General features: G+C 34.0%; 1 protein-coding gene across 4 annotated transcripts in view; it reads right to left on the minus strand.

The window, feature by feature from the left end:
- The window catches only part of TRAPPC8 (trafficking protein particle complex subunit 8), a 77,281-nt gene that overhangs the window by 23,975 nt on the left and 33,666 nt on the right, over positions 1 to 19,640 (minus strand). For all 4 annotated transcript variants that reach the window (XM_046024635.1, XM_046024636.1, XM_046024638.1 and 1 more), the window contains 9 exons: positions 16,337 to 16,468; positions 12,028 to 12,252; positions 10,960 to 11,068; positions 8,783 to 8,977; positions 8,084 to 8,214; positions 5,645 to 5,719; positions 5,035 to 5,161; positions 4,455 to 4,609; positions 1,250 to 1,692 (listed from right to left, as the gene is read on the minus strand). In XM_046024635.1, the coding sequence (XP_045880591.1) occupies positions 1,250 to 1,692; positions 4,455 to 4,609; positions 5,035 to 5,161; positions 5,645 to 5,719; positions 8,084 to 8,214; positions 8,783 to 8,977; positions 10,960 to 11,068; positions 12,028 to 12,252; positions 16,337 to 16,468 (1,592 nt within the window). The remainder of the gene's footprint in view (positions 1 to 1,249; positions 1,693 to 4,454; positions 4,610 to 5,034; positions 5,162 to 5,644; positions 5,720 to 8,083; positions 8,215 to 8,782; positions 8,978 to 10,959; positions 11,069 to 12,027; positions 12,253 to 16,336; positions 16,469 to 19,640) is intronic.

Genomic DNA, 19,640 nt, shown 5'->3' on the forward strand with positions numbered 1-19,640 from the left:
TTTCTTAATTTCTCTGATACTTCATTATTACGGTATAGAAATGCAATCAATCTCTGTATGCTAATTTTGTATCCTACGACTTTACTGAATTCATTTATTAGTTCTAACAACTTCCCCTTTACTTCTTTTACACATTTTTTACACTGTAACCAAACTAATTATACTCAGTTTATATTCCTAATTTACAAATCTTCATTTACATACAGTCACTCCCCGGAATACCCACTACTTTCTTGCCCATCCCCCTTGATATCCAAATTCTGAAATCCTTACTTTCTTTGGAAGCTCATTTCACCACTACTGTATTCCATCCACAAAGCCTTACCTGACTGCCTCGGCCAGAATATGCTCTATTGTCTTCTGAAGGAGAATTAATATTTACTGAGTATCTAAAATGTCCCCATTCTTATAAATACTGTTATTTTGCCCTCACAATAAGTCTTATAAGATATTTAAAATATTCCACTAAAAAATGGAGTAACAAGGGGCGCCTGGGTGGCTCAGTGGTTTAAAGCCTCTGCCTTTAGCTCGGGTCATGATCCCAGAGTCCTGGGATCAAGCCTCACATCCGACTCTCTGCTCAGCAAGGAGCCTGCTTCCTCCTCTCTCTCCCTCTCTCTCTCTCTGCCTACTTATGATCTCCGTCTGTCAAATAAATAAATAAAATCTTAAAAAAAAATGGAGTAACAAAATCATCCTCATTAATTTTATAAAAATGACAATGGCATTATCACAAATAAAATAATTGCTGTTTAATAATATATAGGCCACCAACCCTCGTGAGCACCAAGGTTTGATTTCTTCAGTGAGCCTCATTACAACCCCACCCTAATCATCTGTTTTTTCCTCACACACTCTCAGGAGTTAGGAGAGAGCACAAGAGTTAAGAAAAGGTGAAACACAATAATTTTCTTGAAACAGAATGACTATAGCAGGTTGTCTTCATATACAAATGGTACCAGTGAATTTCATTATTATGTGATAACTTTGGCCAGAGTACTTGATTTATTAAAGAATCATGAAGTTTGTAAATAAAAGCCATTAAAAAGATTAGGTAGCCTCATTTTTTGTACTTTTGGCTTCTTAGAACTTATATTAGGGACAGGCTCAAATATAAACATCATGCATAATTTGGAAGGGGATAATTTCTTAAGAAACAATGATATGTTAACAAATATCAAAATGTTTATTTGAATTTGTACATATACATTAAACACAGGTTAAATCTAGAAAGTTCTATAATACTCACCGTATTTTAGGTTGCTTTTGAACACTTTCATAGTAAAACAAAAAGTTAATTTCATGGACACCTTCTTCATCTGGCCCACGTAACCACATTGGTAGCTGAACTGAAGCTCCAGGTAGAAGAACAGTGTCAGGAAGGGGAACAGGAATCACCTCTGGCTGACTCCCTATGCCAATGCCAAAGTCTACAGAGGAAGCTGATGATATGAGTGCTGTACACACAGAGGTAGAATCTGTCACAACAGTCTTGTAAGCACTACAGTTCTCAGAAGCTGAGGGACTTAGTGGTGTTAGAACAGCTGTGTTACCACCAAAAGTAAAGAACTCTGGACGTTTAGAAACAACCTTCAATCCAGTAAGAGGACATTTGCTGACATTGACAAATTCTACATATGCTTTTCGGATTTCTCCACAGAGGAGCCCTGTAGGAAAATGTATAAAGAACACCTGCATTGGAGGGAAAAAATATCATTATATTGTCTGTTAAAAATTCCAAACCTCTAGCTACTAACAATTTAAGATGCTGTATTTCTTTACTAAAGGTTTACAATTATTTTATTAATTCTCTTTAATATCTCCCTGAATATATGGCAATTAACACTCCATTTTACAAAAGATGAGACAGAGATCAATGCTATTCAGTAGCAGATTGCAGAGTTATGAATTAAAAATAAAACATCAGTGACAAGTGAGCTACGAACAAAACTTGGCCAACTGTGTAGACTATGGACAAGTTAGTTACAAGTAATTTAACATGGCTATGTGAATTAACTATCAGTTGAAAAGTCCTTATTCAAGGTCAACTTGAAAAATAATTCAACTAATTTTTATACATCATTAAGTCGCCAAAATACACCAGAGATCTTTTAAAAGGAAACAATGTACAGATCCATGATTCCATATCCATAATTTTAAAACCTAAAAAGCTCTGAACAACCTCAAACTTTTAGTAACTCACATGGGAGTGAAACCTGATCTGACTTACCCTTTCCCATTCAGTATGACATTCATGTGGTTCATTCACACAATATTAATATGCTTGATTTCCAGATGCTACCACAAACCCAGTAGGGGTTACATAACACTTTGGATATAAACACACACACACACACACACACACAATTTCTAAAAATTAAGGATACAAAATTATTTCCAACACACATCTGCCTCAGGATTTCAGGTAAGTGAATGTGAAGCTGTACTAGAGAAGGAGAAATATGGGCTAACAAAATCACCTAATAAGTTATTTGCACTTAAAAGATACTTAAGTGTAAATGTCAGATACTGACAATATCTAAGAAAAAAGGAATATAAAGGTACAAGTATAGAAAAAAATGTTCTAATAAAGTTATGGCTGACAGTTACCACAGGAGTTATTAAAATCTAGTGGAAATACTTATGTTTCTTTTCTTTTTTTTTAAAGATTTTATTTATTTGAGAGAGAGAGACAGCAAGAGAGCATGGGGGGAGGGGGGGAGGGAAGCAGCCCCCAGCACAGGGCTCAATTCCCAGGACCCTGGGACCACAACCTGAGAAGAAGGCAGACACCTAATCAACTGAGCCATCCCTGGAAATATCTATGTTTCTTAATCTAAATTTGAATGGAAATTCACTATGGCCACAGTCTGAAGAAGCAGATAAATTCTGCAGACATAAGAAGCTTTAAAAAAGGTATAAGAGGGTGCCTGGGTGGTTCAGTGGTTTAAGCTGCTGCCTTCGGCTCAGGTCATGATCTCAGGGTCCTGGGATCAAGTCCCACATCGGGCTCTCTGCTCGGCAGGGAGCCTGCTTCCCTCTCACTCTCTCTGCCTGCCTCTCTGCCTACTTATGATCTCTCTCTGTCAAATAAATAAATAAAATCTTTTAAAAAAAATAAAATAAAATAAAAAAGGTATAAGAAAATAAGGAATTAATGTAGAAATCTAAAACACAGGTTAAGAAGAAAAAAAACAGGCATAGGATTATACTAAAGACACTGCACTATGTACTGATTTAGCCAGTGTCAAATAAACTAAGTCAAATAAGTTAAAATTTGTGAAGGAATGTAAATTTTGAGATAATATGTCAAAAACAGTTGAAAGAGTACTGCAAAGATACAGTAAAATACACAGACACATGAATACCGTCAAGGCTAAGGCTTAGTAAAATGGGAAGGGTGCTGGAATTAGCAGAACAGTGATGTACCATGTGTAGATACTCTGTACCTTCAGAATAAAAATTTTACTAAATATTGGCTCTTTAAGAATAATCAGTATTGGGATGCCTGGCTGGCTCAGTTGGTTGAGGGACTGCCTTCAGCTCGGGTCATGATCCTGGAGTCCCAGGATCGAGTCCCATATCGGGCTCCCTGCTCAGCAGGGAGTCTGCTTCTCCCTCTGACCCTCCCACTTCTCATGCTCATTCTCTCTCTCACACTCTCTCTCTCAAATAAATAAATAAAATCTTTAAAAAAAAAAATAAATCTTTAGGACAAGAATTTATATATTAAAAAAAAAAAAGAATAATCAGTATTTATCTAGCCTTTACTTCAAACACATAGATGCTAAAAGTGCTTTTGGTGACAGCTTCAAATTTAAATGGCAAATAAGATTAAGACTCAGGACTCTCATTTCCACTAATTTATCCTGAAGCTGTAAGCGTGTGAGTAGAAAATGATATGCATAAGGTTATTCACTGTGGTTTTATCTGTTAACAGTGAATGACCGGACACAAATCAAATGTCTACCACACAAGTCTCACTGAATAATATATACAACATAATGCCTATATACACAACATATACACAATATAATGTTTACGCAGTGAGGACTCAAAGATGACTGCTCTTCCGCTTTTCTTTTAAGATTTTACTTATTTATTTGACAGAGAGAGAGAGAGAGAGCTCACACACAAGCAGGGGGAATGGGAGAGGGAGAAGCAGCCTCTCTTATCCAAAAAAGCCATTGATTTTAATAAACAAAGTCACTGATTTTAATAAACAAAGTGTTTCTTAAATGTATTTTCACAATTTCCATTAATAAACTGAGGTTTATATATTATAACCTGGCTGTGATTTTTCTTTGTGAATTAGATCTATTTAGCCTAGCTTAATAATAATTAAAAAGTATAGTTCAATGTAGTATCAGTAACTTCAAAGTCTAAAATTAATTGACTGAAAATATTATGACCTTATAATTTATTAATCCATGAAATTTTAAAAAGTGAAATACCTCCAATAGTGGCATTTCCTCTGTGATAATGGGATCTAAACGTTGATCAGGACCATATTTAATAGATGTTTTCTCTTCTTTTGTATTGTTAAGTCGAGGACCTTGAATTTCTAAATCCTGTCTCCCTCGGACTGACATACTCAAGGAATGCTTTCCTGAAACAAAAAACAATCAAAGCCCTAAAATAATTTGATATGTTAAATGACACCAATTTAGCTTAAATACTATAGCTTTCAGATTATTTCTAGGAAAATCCTAAACAATTATTAAGTGGCATGGTTAATCAAAGAATTAAGCGTATTTTATTTTTATGTTTAACCACATCTCTATATGTGGATTAACTTCTCATTAGGATTTACTTGTTTTACATATACAAAATACATTAGAAGGGAATAAATTTGTTTATTTTTGCAGCAATGGCAGAGTTTAAAATATTTTGCAGCAATGGCAGAGTTAAAATAACCTAAGTACCTTTGTTAAGATACATTAAACCTATTTTTAAAACACCTCATTTTCATTCATTTATTTAGGGAGACTTAATTATTAGTTTTGTATCTGTTTAGTAATGCTATAGTTTTACCTGTGTGACATCCAGGAAGAGCACCAATGCCATCTACTGTCATGCAGCCCTGAATAGTGCCAAGATTATAAACAACTCCCAAAATATGCAGCTCCCCTATGTGATGGGGAAAGAGCTTTAGTCTTGCCTGTGGAGATATTTAAGCCACTCTTATTATGTTTTCATAATATCTTAAATAGCACAATACCTAAATTTTGCAATATTGTAAAAATATAAACTCATGACCTAAACTTTTGAATAATCAATTAATTTCTTATTTTGAAAAGCATCTTCTTCAAAAGAAGATACAGGCTTGGATCTTCATTAACACTTCAAGTCAACAAAAAAAACAAAATATTCTGGTCAAGCAAATGTTACATGAAATTACCACACTGACCACCTCCAAAAAAGCAAAAAGTTTTCAACAGGCTTCTTTGGAAATTAACAAACCAAAGACCACTGCAAATCTACTCTTTCCACCAATTTCCTCTTATGCAATTCTTGTTTCCTAACCTTCCAAATTTTAGTTTTTAAGAAAACTAGACTATAAAATAAACTGAATTGATTTTTAAAATTTGTTTGCATCTTACTTTTTGAAAGGCTTAAGACAAAAAAACAATAAAATAGTTACCACTTTAGATTCTTCACTATTAATTAAAAATTCTGAAATAACTTCAGTTCCAATCATTACAGGTTCACCTGTTACCTGAAAAATAAATTTTGTAAAATATACACTCTAATGAATAAAGTACCAGAATATTAACATTCCTATACATCAATACTTAAGAACAATAATTATAGTTAGCATTTATTAGGTTCTTACTATGTGCTAAGCAATAAGCAAAGTGTTTAACTTTTACACCTGGAGTAAAGCCACGCAGTAGCAGAATGCATGCTATATACATTTTTTCACTTCATTCAGTCCAATTCAAGTGAGGAGGGTAAGTGAGCTACTCAAAGTTGCAGCCACCAAGAGGACAAAACTTCAACAAATAAAGTTCAGTTACTAATCAACAATGGCCGAAATGGACACTTAATCTTTTTTTTTTTTTTTTTAAGATTTATTTGACAGATAGAGATTACAAGTAGGCAGAGAGGCAGGCAGAGAGAGAGAGAGGAGGAAGCAGGCTCCCAGCCAAGCAGAGAGCCCGATGCGGGGCTCGATCCCAGGACCCTGGGATCATGACCTGAGCTGAAGGCAGAGGCTTTAACCCGCTGAGCCACCCAGGCGCCCCTGGACACTTAATCTTGCCATCAGAACAGATTTCTCCATCTTTTACTCTGATTAGCCTCTTTTTCCAAATTAGCCAATTATAAAAAAAAGTAATGGCACCGAAACAAGAAGCATAAAAGACTGGTAGCCAATAAGGGCAGTAAGAGCAAAAAAAGCCTGTGTCCTCCAATTCAAGGATTTCTGTAAGAGACTATAATCTCTGGTCATGTAACAAAGCAGAGTTAACTGATTTACACTTGGGCTAAAGCTGCTCCTCATAAACACTGTTTTACTTTTACCATGAAGTTAGTTACTTCACACAATAAATAAAAATTACATTTCCCTAAATTGCAGGTCAGCATCTTAATCCATCAGCAGAAGCTTATGAAGAAATCCAAAGAGTTTGAAACTTACAGGAAAAAGTATAACTTAATTATACACAATGAAAATTTTCACTCAACTTTAATAAACCTCCTTTAAAATCTAGCAGTACACAGACTAATACACTTAAAAAGCTAATGGATCTTTTAAAAAAACTTTCCCAAGAGTAAACAGTTTATAGACTTCTAATTCATATTCTTGGCATCTAAAAAACATTAGAAAAATTCAAGAGGTTGCTAAAATTCCAGTCAGAATATGAGCCTACAAAATCTCAATCTTTCAAACTATTCACAATGAGTACAAATAATCACAAGATAACTTTAATGGACTTAACCGACAAGACTTTATATAAGGCAACCCTTAAATATCAAAATATTTCAAGAGAAATAATTTATACTAAAGTTAGTATGACACACATCTTCTTTCAAGTTCTCCCTCCATAATTCAGTGCCAAAATGTTGGGATATTTCCCAGTTCCAAAATAGTATTTACCACTTTCTAAAGTATATAGCAAGGTAGTATAAAAAAGTAAAAGTTACACAGTAAATATTGGTGAATAACCTAATAAATGAGTGAAAAATGTACCATCTCAGTTATTTGCTACCATCAGTATGGTAACAGAAAATATTTATTCAAGTCATTGCTGTTTCAAAAATAACTTACCTCAAATAAACAGGTTATTAACAGACATGACTAAGAAACAGATAATGTATATATAAAGACAAACCACATAAAAGGAAATACAAGAACTTCAACTTCACCAGAAATCAATGAATGAGATGGAAAATAACAAAATAGCTTTTTTAAAAAAAAAAAAATAAGAACACTTAATGCAGCAAAGATGAGATATGCAATCCCAAATGCTGTTAGTGAAAAAGCCTATTGGTATGACCTTTTGGGAAACTAATAGAGTACTAAAATACTTCTTCCCTAAAATGTTTTAACTTCATGCCCAGGAATCTTTACTATAGAAATTATCAGGATAAAATACTATATACCCAAATTTTTACTATTGTATGATGATCACAGTAAACAAACGGAAACTTCTACAACAACTACCAGTGGAAAGATACTAGAGGAGCGTACAGGTCATCCACGGTGGAATATTATACAGAAATGAAATACTGAGACATTTTACTATCAAAATATGCATATGAATCAACACAATAAAAAAAACAACATACACAATATGAAAGAATCCCATATATGAGAGAAAAACAGAAAAATGGAAATGACTGGGAAGATACAGAAAAGCGGTAGTGGTTATTTCTAAATACTGAGAAGACTTTTTTACTTTTATTCTTTATGTTCTTTGTATACTCAATTTTCATACACAATAAGCGTATGTCATACTTTTTATAACTAGGGAAAATAAGCATAAAAAAGAATAAGTATAGCTCGCTGAACAGAAAAAATTGAAACGTTAAGCAACTATTACTGAAACATGCTTATTACAAATACCTTTTAATAACTTACTAGTTCTTTAACTTCTTCATTATCCTTTCCACTACTATCTTTGGGTTGAAACTTCCACAGCAATGACAAATCAGTCAACAAAAGTGGAACCTTCAAAGGATTTCTAAAAGCCACTTCCACTGTTATTGGTTCTACAAAAGAAAGGCTTAAATTAATAACAAATCCCACCTATTACCCTATGCTTCAATTCTCTAAACACACCTTACTTTCACAGCTCTGCGTTTCTGCCTAGACTATCCCTTACCACCTTGTACATGTCCATTTATTCAGGATTCAGTTTTAAAATGACTTCCTCTACGGGAGCCCGGGTGGCTTAAAGTCAGTTAAGCGGCTGCCTAAGCTCTGATCATGATCTCAGGGTCCTGGAATCGAGTCCCGCATCGGGCTCTCTGGTCAGCAGGAAATCTGCTTCTCCCTCTCACTCTATGCTCTCTCTAATAAATAAAATCTTAAGAAAAAAAAAAAAAAAAAGACTTCCTCTAGAAGATTTCCCCCCAATTTCTATGTACTAACAAATGTCATTCTCTCTTCTATATTCCAATAGCACACTATATATACCAGTATCAGAGCCCACAATGCCTAGTTTTATACATGCAGCTCACTAAGTTACGTTTCCAAATTTATTTTTTCATGCCTTCCAGTCTATCTGCTGTAAGTAAAACAAACAAAAAACCATGAATAAAAATTCAAGTATATCACCTTCTACAACTGCCAGTGGAAATCTTGAGTTATCCGAGTAACTATTCAAACAGTATTGTGTGGGGTAGAAACTGGTTGGAATTACTCCTCTGTTAACCACAGCTACAACCTGTTCTTCAAGTTCTCGCCACTGCTGAGAGGACTCAGAATCATACTCCTGATCAAGACTTACATGAGTGGCTGCTTGCTTTTCACCTAAAAAAAAAATCACAATTAAGCACATGTATACTAATACCTGCCCTCAAATGAGACATATTTTAAATAAAAATCCAAAGTAGCCAAATAAATATATACATACACACTCACCCGTGCCTGTTTAATTACCTGAGAGAAAAATATTCTCTTAATAACCCTAGCCTAAATGGAACTTGACCTACAATATTCTTGTTCTTTTCCTCTTAACTCTGAAAGAATATATTTTTCTTAATATTTCACAATTTCATATAAAATACTTCAAACATACAGAAACACATGGAGAATAACAAATATTTATACACTGAAATTTAACAAATGTCAACGTTTGTCATAAGATCCCAAATATTCTTTGTTACAAATAATTACAGTCCTCTGTGTAACCCTCCCAAATCCTACTTCTCTCCTTCGTCTCCAGTAGCACTTCTTCCCAGAGCTATTCCAAAACTGAAATAGTGTTTTCATCCATATTTTTTACTTTGCCACATATTAGTGTATACATAAACAATGTATGCATAGTATGAATTGGTTTGACACTAGAAATTTATATAAATGGAATTACATTTGATTGATCATTCTGTAACTTTTTCACTCAACATTATGGTGTATTATCCATACTGAAACATGTAGAACAATTTGTCCTACAGCATGAATCCATTACATAAACATGCCAAAATTTATCAATTCATCTCCTCTATCAGTCTAGTGTTTTTTTTGCTATTAAAACCAATCCTGCCATAAATATTTTCATAAATATACATATATATTTTTTTTTTAAGATTTATTTATTTATTTTAGAGAGAGAGAGGAACAAGGAAGGGCAGAAAGAGTCTCAAGCAGACTCCACATTGAGCACGGAGCCCAATACACAGCATGATCCCAGGACAGTGAGACCACAACCCAACCCGAAACCAAGAGTTGGACACTTAGCCGACTGCACCACCCAGGCACGCACTGATAAATATTTTTAAATTTTATATTAAACCTCAAGGAGAAACATATTAATAAGTTCAAATATAAGAATGCTTAGAATTACAAAGTTTACTTTAACATATTTAAAGGCCCATTCTAAGGCTCAATCCTAAGAAAATAAGCCTGTATGTTAAAAAGTCTTATAAGAAGAGCAGAATAGGGGCGCCTGGGTGGCTCAGTGGGTTAAAGCCTCTGCCTTCGGCTCAGGTCATGATCCCAGAGTCCTGGGATCGAGCCCCACATCGGGCTCTCTGCTCTGCAGGGAGCCTGCTTCCTCCTCTCTCTCTGCCTACTTGTGATCTCTGTCTCTCAAATAAATAAATAAAATCTTTAAAAAAAAAAAAAAAAGAAGAGCAGAATATTGGCAACTGTTCTCTGCTACTACATTATATTTCTATAACAAAAAGTTAAGAAAACAAGTTTTAGGGGTATCTGGGTGGCTCAGTGGGTTAAGCCACTACCTTCAGCTCAGGTCATGATCCCAGAGTCCTGAGATCGAGTCCTGTATTGGGATTCCCCTGCTCTGCAAGAAGCCTGCCTCTCCCTCTGCCTGCCTCTCCCCCTGCTTGTGCTCTCTTTCTGTCAAATAAATAAAATAAAAATCTTAAAAAAAAAAAAGACTTTTATCCACAAAAATGTCCATCAAACATAATTTTATATAAGGAAAAGAAGGAAACAGTCCAACTATTAGCAAATATTAGAGCAAATATTAAAGTACTTCATTTATATGTATTGAATAAAGTATCTTACAGCCATTAAAAATGTTCAATAAGACTATGTGAGAAAACCCATTATAATTGTAGCTATTTTGTTTTTATTTTTAGCTTTTAGAGCTGGAAGGAAAACCCTGAAGTACTGGTTATCTTCAGTTGGCAGGATGATAAGTGATACAGTACAGAGTTATTTATTTTCAAATATGCTTTAGCAATTACAACATCATTTCTTAAATAAAGGAAAAAAAAACACTTAAAAAAATAGTCACTATGTAACAAGGCCAAATAAAATTTACAAACCATCTGCTGGTCGTCTGTCGTGGCCAAAGAAAACCCGTGTTGCTGAACTGTTAATATACGGTAAAGGTAGCTGTGGTAAAGGACCATCTGGTGATAGCTGACTTACATTCTAGGAGAAGTACAGAAGAAGAATTTTTTGAGAAAATTCCACTTTCTTTATATTTGTCTTCTCATTTTTTAATATGTAAGGAATTAAAAATATGTTAAGCAAGAATATTAAAATAAAGAATTACTAGTTTTACTTAATATATCAGCCATAAACTTTTAAATAACATTTATTCTAGCCAAGAGAATCTTCCTAAAGTTCCTCAGCTAATTGGCTCTCTTTGGATGTGAAAACTTCCAAATACTATTGTATGCACTTTACTTCCAGTGACTCTTTACAGCATCCAATCTGTCAAAATTCTAACCCATTTGATCTCAAATTATTAAAGAATAAAAGCATATTTTCTACAGGATAGATAAAATAGTCATTATTCACAAGTCCTGAAAAAAAAATTTTTAAATTTGAAAAAATTTTAAACTTAAAAAATTTGAAAGGTAAGTTTTCCCCTAAAACAATGTTTTGTATTTTCTAACCTCTGTCTCAGTGAAGTATTTTTCCTTCCTATTAATTTTTCTGGGTTAGACCATAATATGGCGACTTCCCATAGACACATACCTTTTCATCTTTCACAGGGAAAAGAAAGGAATGTACTTTTTCCAAAGGATGATATGAGGACCCATTATGTTATAAAATTTGTTATGATTCAAAAAAAATAATAATGAAGAAGGAGCCCAGAAAGTCACGGTATCTCTTCCTTTTTTTTCTTTTCAAGTTCCAAGAATAGGCACAAATCAAATGTTTATGGAATATTAAAATTCCCTTTTAAACATCTGTAGAAGGACAATGGAACTCAGATCTATGGCCAAAGGGCATAATGCCACATTTTATTATGACAGATAATTACATAAATTCTAAGAAAACCATTTTCTTGAACTCCTACTAAAGGAGCTTGTTTTGTTTTTTTTTTTTACTAAAAATAATGACTTAAATTTTAATATCTACTACTGAAAACAAGTATTCACCTTGTAAACATAAAGATACTCTCTTAGGAAGGCCCCTTGTTGAGCAGCAGATTGTTTACTTTCATTGATTAAAATATGCCTAAAAGCAGACACAGCATTGTCCAGTTGCCTAAGGGTATATGACTGGCGGCCAATAGTGAAGTTAATATGATCCTCTGCAAGAGACCAGCCTTTTCCCTTGTAAACTTGCATGGCTTGACAGTAACAGCGTAAAGCATGCTTTTTCTGAAAGAAAATAAACAAAAAGTATTAAAATCCAAATTTCTCTTGGACTAGAAAAAGTAAACACACACATAATCACGAACCAGGTAACTGGTGCTTCTAACAGACTAGAATGATGAAACAATGAAACTAACATTTATGAAGACCCCTTTGCAATTATTACTAAAAAATAAGAGGTCCTGAAGCAGGCAAGTGACTGCTTTGTCCAAGAGCAGGAAGACTAAGAAGTCAAAAATAATCATGACTTTATGAAAAAACATCTGGAAGTTTTCAGAGAGTAGCATACAGAGTCATAAATTAGGTTGTTATTTTATAACTGAGAACTATCTTACTGATTGTGTTACGGTCATCTCTATACCACTGCACTGGGATGAATGCTAACTAAACTATGATTTTGTTTGGTAGTTAAGAGAATGGTATATTCTTTTCTTTTGCCCACTGCTACATTCTGCCACATCTGTGAGCAGATATTTGGCATTAATTGCCTATTATTGACAACCTCTATCTTAAAACTGGGATTTGGTACCAAGGAAGAGGCTTCACTCCACTAACACTGCTTCAGAGTATACTCTTGTACCTAACTCCCCTCTCCAGGGTGGATTACAACTTTGTATCCTGTACAGTACTGCTTGTATTTTTGTTGTTTTTTTTTTAAGAAAATGTTTTCCTGGTAAAAAATTAAAGCAGATCAAAATCATCTGCCACTTAATAGCATGCAATTTAAGAACTCAGTCTCCTGTGATATTCCTACAAAGATACCCAATCTGAATCTCATTGTGAGGAAACAACAAACACCAACAAACTGAGAGACACTCTATAAAAATAATTGGCCTGTAATCTTCAAAAGTATCAAGGTCATAATGTCAAAGGATCCTTCTGAACAAGATCCTTATGCTATAAAGGATATTTATGAGACAACTGTCAAAACCTGCATAAGGCTGGAGGATTAGCTAGTGGTACTGTATCAGTATTAAGCTCTTGATTTGATTGCTGTATTATGGTTATATAGGAGAAAAAGTCTTGTTTCTAGAAAACAGGAAATATGTTCTGAAATATTTGGAAGTAACAAGGCACCAGGTAGATAACTATCAAATCACTCAGGTAAAGTTTCTGAACTGTACTTACAACTTTTTTATAAGTTTGAGATTGTTTCAAAATAATTTTAAGTGATATTTCTTGATCTCCATACTTCCTTTAGTAAAAATGAACACAAACATTGAGTCTTAAAAACTAAGATACAAGAAACAATATGTCAAAATGTTGAGTTCAAGTGCATTTTTACGATTTCTTGGAAAAGCATCTAAAGAGATTTAAAAGGTAACAAGGATTTAAAGTCTGCCTTTTAAAGTAAAAATTGAAACAGGGGTATACTGTGTCTAGGGTTATATGGGACACAACCACATACACCCTCTCTAGCACTTTCTTAAATTTTTTACCAACTTTAATCTTCGGAAATGCCAATTCCTTTTTTTAAATTTCCCTTTACTTGTTGATAATTCTTACTGGAAAACTAACAGTAAAAAAAGGAACTATTAAAAAATGCTGGGGACGGGGCGCCTGGGTGGCTCAGTGGGTTAAAGCCTCTGCCTTCGGCTCAGGTCATGGTCCCAGGGTCCTGGGATCAAGTCCAACATCGGGCTCTCTGCTCAGCAAGGAGCCTGCCTCCCCCTCACGACCCCCTGCCTGCCTCTCTGCCTACTTGTGATCTCTGTCTGTCAAATAAATAAATAAAATCTTAAAAAAAAAAAATGCTGGGGACAAGATAAGCAATTTGGCACAAACTTTCAGACGGAGAGGACTGAGAAATGGCCTTTCTATATACACATAATCTTCTCTAACGTCCTCTAATCCCAGCCAACAACACACATTTTAATGGAAATGTCATAAAAAGTGCTGCTTCTGAAGAACAACTTGGCCTCACTGACAACTATTTTTGCTCTATGTCCCACCTTCCAAGGAAGATACTGTTCTTGATCAACTACAATAAGACATATATTTATTTTTCCAATAGAAGAGCATTTCTAGTTATACTTTTAGTTTCTATATACTGTCTGAGAAAGAGATTTTCTGGATGCAGGGTTATATACAGAGTGGTCACAAAATACAGAAATGGGTACCCTGGAATCACTAACTCCATGAGATAACTAGAGTTAAAGATGATTAATAAGAGGGTACCCAGGTGGCTCAGACCGTTAGGCATCTGCCTTTGGCTTTGGGTCATGATCTCCAGGTCCTGGGATGGAGCCCCATGCTGGGGGGGGGGGGGGGGGGTGTCCCGGCTCAGCAGGGATTCTGCTGCTCCCTCTCCCTCTGCTGCCCCCTGCTTGTGCTATCCCTGTCTCTCAAATGAACGAATAAAATCTTAAAGAGAAAAAAAGATGATTAATGAGCCAAATAGTAAATGTATGTCAATCTACTACCAAGGTAGCATTTTTAATTTACATGTATTTCCTAGAAGTAACATGTCCATAATCTCAGAAGATGAAATATGAATGGTTGTTTACAATTCCAATGACGTCATCATGTTCATAAATGAAACCATTCATAAAAGTGGACAAAGATGTGGAAAAGGACGACTTATTTTTAATAAGAGACAATGGACCATTCCTAATGGGGTATTTAATTTTCCTCCCAAGCAAAGGGAACCACACGCTTATTACATTTTGAAAAAAACATTTTTAAATGACAATAAACAATGGGATAACATGTTTCAGATGCATTTGCATTTACTACGGAAGAAGAGCTGTGAGAAATGATACTTTAAAATTTTGTTCTCCTCTAGAACCTGAGAAATTCTAGTTGATGGAGTGTATCAATTATTATAAATTGATATATTAAAAAGATATTTAATTTTATAAATATTTTTACAGTTTTGCATCTAATATAAAGCAAATTCACCTATTTTCTAACTTGCCAGTTTCCAAAAATAGAGGGAGGAACCCAATCTTGAAATACTTGTTTTTTAAAATCATGGCATTTTTACACGAAATTGAGAGTAATTTTTGAATGCTTTTGTTTCTTTGCACCGTTTTAATAACATATAATTTAAAACACTGTCATGTTTGGTTAGCACAAACTCTGAAAAATAGAAGTATGTTCATAAAAATTCATTATTAACCAAATTTTTTTAAGTCCTCATATTTCCCTATGATATAAAAAGCTCCTTAAGAGATAAGACTATGGCTTTATGGTACATACTAAGCTCCTTGTATAGTTCCAGGAATTCAGAGAGGATTCTTCAATCCATACTTAATCTATATTTACAGTAAACGATGACTTACTGCTGCTACCACTCTGCCTCTAACAATTCTCCCTCCAATAATTAAAGGGGCAACTGGGGCTGGAGAAATCGCTCTAAAATAATAAAGATCTCTCCAACCCAACTGCTTCCAGAGAAAAGAGAGACAGGATTTCTACTCATTAAATATTTAGTAAATATCATTATAAGGCACTTTGAGAAATAAAAGAAGACCAGAGTTGAAGCAGAGAGTCCAACCACTGTGAAGGATAATTAAAATTGTTTAAATGCATTCAGTATATCCAGCCCTTCATATGTAGGATTTATTTTATCCTCACAAAAATTTGGGCAAAACTCCAAAATCCCAAAATAAATACAAAAACTGAGGCTCAGAGAAGTAACTTAAACCCAAGTCAAGTTGTGAGCAGGTCAAGATTGAAACCCACATTTTTTTTTTAAAGATTGATTGATTGATTGATTGAACAGACAGAGATCACAAGCAGGCAGAGAGGCAGGCAGAGGGAGAGGAAGGAAACAGGCTCCCTGCTGAGCAGAGAGCCCCATGCGGGGCTGGATCCCAGGACCCTGGAATCATGACCTGAGCCCAAGGCAGAGGCTTTAACCCACTGAGCCACCCAGGCGCCCCTGAAACCCACATTTATCTAAATCCAAATCTCATGCTCTTACCAATATAACACATTACCTCAGAACAAAATTTGTTTACTCCATTTTTAAGATTAATTTTAAAATCATAAAAAATAGATGAATGGCATACATTTATAAAATAACTAATAACAAAAATTAAAATAAACTATTACTTTTTTTTTTTTTTTAAGAAAATACACTCACCTGCCCAGCTTTACTAAACCGATGGCCTGCCAGTATCATATGAAACGCGTATTTTCTAACCATGGGACTCTTCATGTTTATAAAGCAATGTGCCGCCTGTTCCAAAAGAAGTGCACTTCGAAGATCAGAATCCTATTGAATGTTTAAAAAAAAAAATAAGGTTAGTTTCACAAAATTAAAAGCAAAAAGATAACTGGTAAAAATCATTTACTTTCTAAAAATAATATATAGCATATTCACGATTTAGCATAAAAGTATCTGAGGGCAGAAATCAAAGAGCAATCCAATCTTGATGATTCTTTCTTCCAATAAGCACAAATTTTTCTCGAAATCCTTCAAAAATTCCCTACTATTCAATATTTTCTTTTGTTTTTCATAAAGCCAAATGTCTGGTTATAATATGCAGTGTATAATAAATCTCTGAAGAAATGCAATCCCTTTTCAAATGGCAAAAAAAAAAAAAAAAGTACATAAACTGAGACAGATATACTGATTAAAGACAAACCAGAAAGGAGAGCACAGAAAACAACAGATTCACACAATTTCTTCAGGAAATTGATCTGAGATATCCAATAGCATATTTCCATTCACCCAAGAAAAAAAGGAAAGATAAAAGAGAATGTATGTAGATTATGAAATAATCTAATCTCTGCTTTATCCTCTATTAAGCTTACTGTATGTAAAAGCAATTCTCAATTTTTGCTTAATTCAAGAACACCAAAGTGACTGCTTTTCATTAAGAAGTTTAGAAGGTTCCCCCTTCAAAGATTATCACTGGCTATGAGCATTATTAGTAAATGGTACAACTCAAATTCGTTTCCACTTCAATGGACTCTTACATTAGTGTCTACAAAAACTACATACCACATTTACATCCTCATCCATAAGGACAACCTTTCAAATGAAAGAGCCATCACCACTTTACAATTAACAGAGAAAGTAGTGAAGGATGCTGATCAAGTATCAACAACATTTTCACCAAAACTTTCTCTAGGTTTTCAGCTATTCTCAAGCTGAACTTACCATGCCCTTCCATGTGTTCTGCTGCCATTATTTTCCCCAGGGAGAGTTGAAAACAGAAAACATTTACTTTAAATGCAATAATGTCAACAAATTATAGTTACATCAAAAAAGTACTCATAGATCATAGATTATTATAACTATCTCTGCAGCAATCACAAAATTAGAGTAGAAACAGATCTGAGGAAACAATCTAAAAAGCATTCAGTAAATGGTAGATATTATTACCTAGTTCAACTCCCCTATGACAAAAACTTAATGATCAAATGCTTCTGTCCAAGTAAGATCCAAAACCTAGTTAAGTGGGAAAATCAGGAATGTACAATTGACAAGCAGTTCTTATCCACGGGTTAAGGGAGCAAGGGAGTGCATTTTTCGTTTTTAGGAAAATGATTTCTTCTTTAAAAAATAATTTTTTTTCCTTAAAGAATAAATGTTTGAAGAAGAAAAAAAGGTGAACATCTTTCTGCCCCATTCCATGCCTCATCTAACTTGTCAGACTAACTACAATCACCAGCATGGTGGTGGTGTCATTTCTCCCTCTATTTGTGCTTTAATGTTAAATATATATAGTTTTCTAAAAATAAACATAATTCTTCATACAGAATATTCTTTATCTCATTTTTGGACTTAATATAGTATCATGGACATCCTTCTAAGATATCTATACTTATTTATTTTAAAGCTACATTGTATTCTGTTTATATAAATATATCACAATTTGTGAATATGGTCTCAATTGACTAATTTAGTATTGCTATTAATTTTTACTAATTTAGTATCATACTTTTACTACTTTTGTTACTACAAAAAGGTGCTTTAATATCTTTATAAAACCATTTTTGAGTAATTATATATTTTTATTAGACACACTCCTGGAAGCAGAACCACTCAGTTACTGAAAGCTATATATAGTTCAAATTCTAATCGACAGAGCCAAACTGCTACAAAAAAAAAAATAGTAACAATATGTAATCTCATCAAGAGAATGAGAGTGTATGTTTTCCACTCTACTCAGCCAAAAATTATTTTAAAAAATTTTTACCTCTTTCATTAAAAAAAGATGACACTTTGCTCCTCAACATACATTTAACAGTAAGGGTGGTAATCTCTTCATACGTTTAAGGCTCTTTGTATTTTTTCTGTGAATTGCTCATTTATATTCTTTTGTGAATGGGTTTTTGTGATTATGTGGTTTGTAAGAGCCCTTTGTACACTTAATCAGTATTAGGCCTTTGTCATACATTTGCAAATAGTATTTCCCAGTTTTGACATGAATGAGTTTTTCTTTAGTAGTCAAGCATACTAACTTTTGCCTCTACAGCTTCAAGATACTGTGTCAAACTATGAAAGAATGTTATTCCTAGATTTTAAAAAAAATGCTTTCCTATATATTCTGCTGTATATATTTGTTTCATTTTTTCATATAACTTAAGCTATAATTATATTACCATGTAGCAAGTAAGCAAGGAATTCAACTCCAAACAGCTAGATGTCACAATACCATTTAGTGAATAACCTAACCTTCTCCACTAATTTTAAATGACACCTAATTATATGTTATATTTAAAATCTCATTCTACTCCATTACTCTGTCTTATCACTGTAAACAGTTTTAATTTCTGTAGCCTTATAATACATCTTAATATCTGGAACAGGTAATTTCCTCTAATTACTTCTTCTGTTTCTGAATTTTATTTAGGCTTTTTAGTAGTATTTCACATTCTTTTTCTTAAAGTGCTATAAATTTATTCCTAGTATGCACACACGAACACATGCAGTCACATACATACATAGAGCATAAATACATATACATATATTTTTTTAATTGCCTATGAGGTTTCATTAAACTAGAAAACTTGGAAGGGCAGCAATCCTGGGCATTCTAATTAAGATAAGGAACATGCCTTAGATATCTTCAATGGCATGTAAACGATTCTAATGTACAATCTAATGGAGACCAGCACAGTAAACCCTCAGCACTGTCAAATTTAGTACTCAAGGGCTGACCAATTTAGGAGACCAGGAGGTCCATAGCATATATCATTTTGTAAAATTTCACTCTTGCATCCATATGGCAGTTGTCTGAGAAAGAACTGATCTGCTGAGCTGAATGCCCTACTCCCATGACTCCTGCAACTTTGTTCTTCTGCAGTCCCTGTCTCTTACGGTGACACCTACAATAGAAAATATATTGCTTTAAACCAAAAAATAGCCCTGAAAAAAATGACAACTGCCCTCAGTGTTGATGGAAGAAAAATGAAAGAATTTCACAAAGTGACAG

This window comes from Meles meles, chromosome 12 (genome assembly GCF_922984935.1).
Source record: "Meles meles chromosome 12, mMelMel3.1 paternal haplotype, whole genome shotgun sequence".
Taxonomy (NCBI): domain Eukaryota; kingdom Metazoa; phylum Chordata; class Mammalia; order Carnivora; family Mustelidae; genus Meles; species Meles meles.